Source organism: Meleagris gallopavo, chromosome 27, assembly GCF_000146605.3.
Source record: "Meleagris gallopavo isolate NT-WF06-2002-E0010 breed Aviagen turkey brand Nicholas breeding stock chromosome 27, Turkey_5.1, whole genome shotgun sequence".
Classification (NCBI taxonomy): domain Eukaryota; kingdom Metazoa; phylum Chordata; class Aves; order Galliformes; family Phasianidae; genus Meleagris; species Meleagris gallopavo.
In genome coordinates, this window is record NC_015037.2 from 706,618 (window position 1) to 713,060 (window position 6,443).

The window sequence follows — 6,443 nt, forward strand, 5'->3', positions numbered from 1 at the left end:
CGCAGCACGCAGCCAGTTGGGCCACAAACGTGCGGCCGTGGGGCCAGGAGTGGGGACGCAGGAACAGAGCCAGCAGCAGAGCAGCCGTGGCCACGAAGGAGGTGGCGCTGGTGGCAATCAGGTATGGAGGTGCGGCGCGGTGGAAGAAGGGGCAGTAGTGGTTGTGGCACGGCTCTGCGGCCGCAAAGTCCTCGTCGTTGCTGTCTGTGTTGATGTACATGTAGTCCTCGTTGTAGGTGGAGTTGAAGAGGTCCATAAAGTCCAAGGAGGTTCTGTTTGCTACGATTTCAGGGCTCTGCGAAGCACAGAAGGTGCCGTGTGCTGTGGGGTGTCGCTGAGTTGGCCCTCCGGTGGCCACGTGCCACGTGTTATCAGGGAGGGACGGTGTGGGGTGCGCTGATATCTCAGGGTGTGGGTTCACCCCAAGTCAAGAAAACCCCATTTTCTTGCACTCAGTGGTGTTTTCCAGTTCTGGGACTCACTGCTATGCGTCCACCTGGGGCTGGGGGACATGGGGTGGTTGGGTGCCCCATGGGGTCAGGGTTGGGTACCCAATGGGGGTGGGGTTGAGTATCCCATTGGGTTGGGTACCTCTTGGGGTCTGGGTTGGGTATGCAGTGGGGTTGGGGACCCCATGGGGTAAGGGTTGGGTATCCAATGGGAGCGATGTTGGGTAGTCTGTGGGGGTGGTGTTGGGTACCCTATGGGGTCAGGGTTGAGTATCCAGTAGGGTTGGGTTTGGGTACTCTATGGGAGTGATGTTGGGTACCCCTTGGGGGTGGTGTTGGGTACTCCATGGGTTGGATACCCTATGGGGTCATGGCAGGGTACCCCATGGTGTTGGGGAATTGGTGGGGAAGGGAGGAAGGCGATGGGTGTGAGAGCTGGAAAAGGGGTCACCTCCAAAGAGAGGAATGGAATTTTGGAGAACCCCCCAGGATGGGAAGGACTCACCCCCGGGATGCAGTTGCCCATGATGTGTCCTCAACGCCTCCGGGCTCAGCAACGGACGCACAGCGTGCACAGTGCTCAGCTCCACTCTGCCTCTGCTTTGCAGGGCGAAGGGCTGCAGGGCTGTGATAAAGGCTGCCCCAGCTCCCTGCCTCCCTTTCTCCCTCCCCACCTCAGCAATTCCCTCCACCAAGGCTGAAGGAAACGGGCGGCTGCTGCCAGTAATTTCTGGTGCAGGAAATAATCATTCTTTGGCAGAACGACTGCAGTTCCTTTGGAATTTTGTTTGGAAGCGCTGCTGGTGCGGGGCAAAATCCGTGCCAGGTTTGCAGTCCCCGCTGTGGGGTGAGGAATGGGGCTATGGGCAACGTCCCCATCCTTAGGGGCTGGGAATGTGGGGATGGGATGGGGGTCTGGGTGGGTTTGGGGGCTGTGGGGTCTCCATGGGGTGAGCTGTGTCCCCCCATCCCCTCTCCCCTGGGGGCCACATGCGGAGGCAGAGATAAGGAGGCGGGTGAAGGTGTGTAATCCAGATATATTTTATAGGATTATTTTTCTGAGATTAGCACAGGATATTAGAAAGGTTATAAAGTAACACCGACGTTCGTTGTCTCCCTTTATGTACATACAAGAACACAGCACAACAACACAGCCCGTCCTCCGCCCCACGGCCGCCCCACGGCGCTCAGAGCTCCGCACTAATATGGCTTTCGTGGTCTATTGAGAGTTCAGTGCCCCGTGTCCCCATCCTGGTGCTCTGGTGGCACGCGGTGGCCATGGGGCCAATGCAGCCCTCGTGCTTTGGGAGGGGACACCGGGGATGTGGTGACACTGCAAAGCTCCACTGGGTGCCAGCAGTGAGGGGCACAGTCCCAGTGTCACCTCCTGCAGGACGCGGTGTCCCCAACCATGTCCCCATTGCCACCCCTCACGTGGGGGCTGTCCAACTACGGCCCCACCACTCCATGGCTGAGTCCTGACCCAAAATCCCCACAGCCCTTTTTTGGGGGACCCAAATCCCTCCTGGACCTTCAGGACATCTCCTGCGCTCCGATCTGCACCGTGGAGACGTGCAGTGAGATGGAACCGTACGTAAAAACACGTCGTTGTGTTTCATTGGAAGGAATTGAGCCTATCAAGAGTGGATGGTGAAGACCTTCGGAGAAGCCCACGTGCTGTGCATGCTCTGTGTGTGCAGTGAAGTGAACGGCATCGTGTCGGCAGTGTGACCTCTGGTGACAATGTTGGGACCATGGTCAGCATCCTCCTTCCACTGGGACCATGACCAACGTTCTCCTGTTGGGACCATGACCAATGTCCTCCTCCCACTGGGACCCACAGCCAACATCCTTCTCCCACTGGGACCCACAGCCAACATCCTTCTCCCACTGGGACCGTGACCAACGTCCTCCTTCCACGGGGACCGTGACAAATATCCTCCCACTGGGACCCACGGCCAATATCCTTCTCCCTTTGGGACCATGGTCAACATTCTTCTCCCATTGGGACCATGACCAACATCCTCCTTCTACTGGGACCATGGCCAATGTCTTCCTTCTACTGGGACCATGGCCAATGTCCTCCTGTTGGGACCGTGACCAATGTCCTCCTCCTACTGGGACCTACAGCCAACATCCTTCTCCCACTGGGACCCACAGCCAACATCCTCCTCCAAGGAGATGGAAGGGGAGGAATGGCAGTGAGGAACCCACAGGTTTTTCCTCACCAGGGGGTGGTGAAGGCTTCGTGCATCCCCTTCAAGGCACCCAACGCTCAGCTGATGGAATGACAGAGCCACGTGCTGCGGACACATCTCTTGTTCCCACCAAGCCATGGTGGCCCCGATCCCCATCCACCACTCCACTCCTCGTCCTCTGGGTGGGAGCAGCTCTTCCACCCCCCACTCCGTGGTGGAGGACCCAATTCTTCCTTTACCTCCGAGTTGGGGCTGCCCACCCCACCCCATTCCTGCACCAAAGGCTCAGCTCCTCTGGACACTCCGAAACGTAATGGGGTGCTCCTGCGAACCCCTCGCATCCAGACCATGCGATGCCAGCACCCGAGGAGGGCTGGCCCTATAGATGTGGGGTTGAGGGGAGCACGGTGACCCCAGCAATGCGATGGGGAGGTCGGAAAAAAGCTTCTGGTTCCCATCTGGCTTGGAAGAGATGTGGTTTCTCCCCAGGTTGGAGGTTGGGCAGGTGCCCACCAAACCTCTTTGGAGACCCCAAGCCATCGGGACACAAAACCCAAACGTTTTGGCCACCCTTGGAGCCAACAAGGCCTCTTCCAGCTCAGCACCAACCATAGGAAGGGGCCGGGAAGGACAGGGGCAGCCCTGAGGAGCACCTGGAGCAGGGAACCCACAGATCACATCGCTGCCGGGGCGCAGAGCTGCTGGTCCTGGCGTGCAGCACAGATCGGGCCGACTCCACTGCACCAAAAGTCACTCTCAGGACCCAAAAAACACCATTCTGGAGGCTCCCGGGGCCACCGAGAAGGTGTTGGTGATGGCCCAGCACTGAACATCTCAATAGATGGTTTGAATTAACGTCTCCAATCTGAGAATTTGCAAACTGGGGCTTTTTTCTTCATTTTTTTCCCCCTCAATTTGCCCCCCAAACCCTGCCCTCCCCCCTCCCACTGGGTGGGAATGGGGCAGCCGTGGTGCCCGGCAGCTCCCAGCATCTCCGGGGGAGCTTCGGCAGTTCCCACCCTGGAATCTCACCCCCTTCACACACCGACGGCACGAGGACAGCTCACCTCCCCAACAGACACTGTCGGATGAGGACCACCAAGGATAAAATCAGGGCAGGGATGCGGGGGTCCACAGCAAACCCCATCCCTACGGACCGGGGACAACGGGGAGGTCCCAACTCTTGGTGGGAGCACCGATGACGCAGAGCCCGGAGCTGATTTTATCCTTGGGCGTCAAAAACGAAAACCCAAAATGGAAGAGAAACGAAAGGAAAGAGCTACATCGACCCCAGCCCAACACCCCAACCGAGGGCCCAAAGCAAAGAGCAGCCACGAAACCAAAGCAAAGGTCCAAAGGAAGAAGGAACGTCGCTCACTCACTGCTTGGTCTGTGTTTCGCGCGAGCGCCGGGCGCGGGGTTGGAGGTGCAAGCAAGCAAACGGGGCTTTCGCTGTTCGTAGTAACAACGTTTTGTACAAGTTCAAGAAGAAGCATCATCACATCTCAGCCGGTCGCTCTCTGCTCTCTGTCCCGCCATCACTCTGTCCGTCCGTCCATCCGTCCGCCCGTGCCGGGCACGAGAGTAAATCTGTTGGGTTGAGTGGGGTTTGTGTTCTGGTTTCCGTTTCCATCGGGGTTCGCTGGCTCCATTTCTCACCCTCTCCGATGCCCTTTAGATGAAATATTCCTTCTTGTCGTCGCCGCCCGCTTGGCCGCCCTCCGCGTTGATGATGGCCGTGTCGGCATCCGGAGCGTCGTCGGAGCCCTTGGCCTCGTGGGTCAGGTAGGTGCCTGTAGGGACAGGGGACAACGTCACCCACGTGGGATGGATGGCGCAACGGGGCCACCGTGGCTGGGAGAAATCCTTTGGGCTTAGCCTGAAATGGAAAAAAATGGGTTTTGCATGGGGGAAAATCCCACTGGGGATTGGGCTGCCCCAAGACGGGGAGTGGCCTTCCTGCGTGGTTCTGCCCACCCTGACCCTCCGTCCCTGTTCCCTTGGGAGGTTTTCCTGCAGAAGGAGGAGGTGGGGTGGGGATGGGGTCTCTTACTCACACATCACCACCTCGGGTGGGTTTTGCTGCGGTCTGGCTGTGATGGTCTCCCCGTGTCTTATGCACACACCTGCCGGGGGGATGGAAAAGGGGTGGGGAGGTGGAAATGATGGCAGGGGGAGGGAGAGGAGAAAGGGAGAATCGATCGGTGGGGCACTGCAGGGCTGAGGGTGCACCAAGGGGAGAGGAGGAGGAATGGAGGTGAGGAATGGAGGTGAGGCCGTCCACTGCTGGATCAGCACGGAGATGGGGAATGGAGGTGGAGTTGGGCGGCTCGAGGTCAGCACAGAGCTGAAGAGCGGCCCCTAAACCCAACCTTGGGGGGCTCTGCTGGCTGTCACCTCCCATCGTCCCACGTCCCCGTACCTTTGTGCCTGATCAGGTAATGTCCCAGCACGATGAGGAGGCTGAGCAGGAGGAAGACAATGACGGCCACCACTCCGCCGATGACCGCGTGGTACGTGCTGGAAGTCGACAGCACCGGACTGGCATCTGCCCAGGAGATGGAGGGGGAGAAAGCAGAGAGAGGGGAGGGGATGCTGCGGTTCGCCCCGGGTCCCACTCAGTGCGGTGCTGAGGAGGCAGAAGGTGGTGAGGAGCGGAGCCGGGGTGAAGCAGTGTGGGGGGAAGGCGGGTTGTGATGTGGAGAGCCCTGGGATGGGCAAAGCTCTGCCCGCTGTGAGCACCAGCGCTGCATGATGGCTCTGCTGTCACCATCCCCTGGTGCATAGTGGGGGCGCAGAGCCATGGGAACACTCAGAGGGGACATCTGGACAAAGAGAAGGTGGAAAAAACAACGGGGGAAGACGAGGAGAATGGACGCATGGGACAGATGGACGGACGTGGGGGCACCAGAGTTGTTCGCACGGCAGCGGTGATGCAATGGGATGGAAGCACGGGGGGGATCACGTTGTCCCCATGCCACCAAGCGGGGCTCAGAGCCTGGCTGGGTGCGTGGCAAAGTGTCCCTAACCCAGCACGGGGCCACCGTCCTCCTGACATCGTCTCCAGCTGAGGAGCAGCGGGTCCATAAAGAGACAGAAATGGAGCGTACGGTACCTTGGATGGGAGCTGGAGTGGAGGATGAAGCGGTGGCCGTGGAAGCATGAGAGATGGGCTGGGAAGGGCCTGGCGAAGGGGCTGGAGTGGAGTGAACGTGTGGGGTGGGGAGCTGGGAAAGATCTGGGGAGGACGACAAAAACACAGGGACAGCAATCAGTCCCTGGCAGGGACAGAGCCCACGGGTGGGACCATGGCAGGGATGGACCTTCCACCACCCCATTTCTCTTCCTGCCTCTGGGTCACATCGGGGACACCATTCCAGTGTCCTACCTGCCAGCAGCCCCGGTCACCCTATGAGGGACCCATGGGACCCTCCTGTCTGGGTCACCCAGCGCTGGGTGCCACCTGTGCTGGCTGAGGTGGGTGCTCTGGTGATGGTGCCCAAGACCCCTGTGGCTCTGGGGATTTGAGAATGGGAAAAAGCAATGCCTGGATGCGGCGCTGGGTGGGCTGATACAGAGCGGGTGGGTGCAGGAGTGGGACCCTGCACCAGGGGTGATGGGGACACGGGGTGGGCAAAGGCAGGGGGCTGCTGAGGATGGACCGCGTGGGGTGGGACGCATCGCTGCCATGCGCTCCTGTCAGCCACAGCCATTTCAAAAGGGGGGAGGGGGGGGGTTTGGGGGGCGAACGAAGAACAAGAGGGGAGGGAAGGGGGAAGGCCAAAGCACGAGGGAT

At 59.6% G+C, this 6,443-nt stretch overlaps 2 protein-coding genes across 2 annotated transcripts in view; both read right to left on the reverse strand.

The window, feature by feature from the left end:
- ACKR1 (atypical chemokine receptor 1 (Duffy blood group)) overlaps positions 1–1,122 on the reverse strand; it is a 1,911-nt gene extending 789 nt beyond the window's left edge. Inside the window, exons 1-2 of the mRNA XM_019623089.2 lie at positions 955–1,122; positions 4–295 (exon numbers count right to left, since the gene is read on the reverse strand). Of these exons, the coding sequence (XP_019478634.1) occupies positions 4–295; positions 955–975 (313 nt within the window). The 5' untranslated portion in view covers positions 976–1,122. The remainder of the gene's footprint in view (positions 1–3; positions 296–954) is intronic.
- Positions 1,123–4,021: 2,899 nt separating this feature from the next.
- CADM3 (cell adhesion molecule 3) overlaps positions 4,022–6,443 on the reverse strand; it is a 6,514-nt gene continuing 4,092 nt past the window's right edge. Inside the window, exons 7-10 of the mRNA XM_010723938.3 lie at positions 5,763–6,052; positions 5,070–5,195; positions 4,705–4,773; positions 4,022–4,440 (exon numbers count right to left, since the gene is read on the reverse strand). Of these exons, the coding sequence (XP_010722240.2) occupies positions 4,322–4,440; positions 4,705–4,773; positions 5,070–5,195; positions 5,763–6,052 (604 nt within the window). The 3' untranslated portion in view covers positions 4,022–4,321. The remainder of the gene's footprint in view (positions 4,441–4,704; positions 4,774–5,069; positions 5,196–5,762; positions 6,053–6,443) is intronic.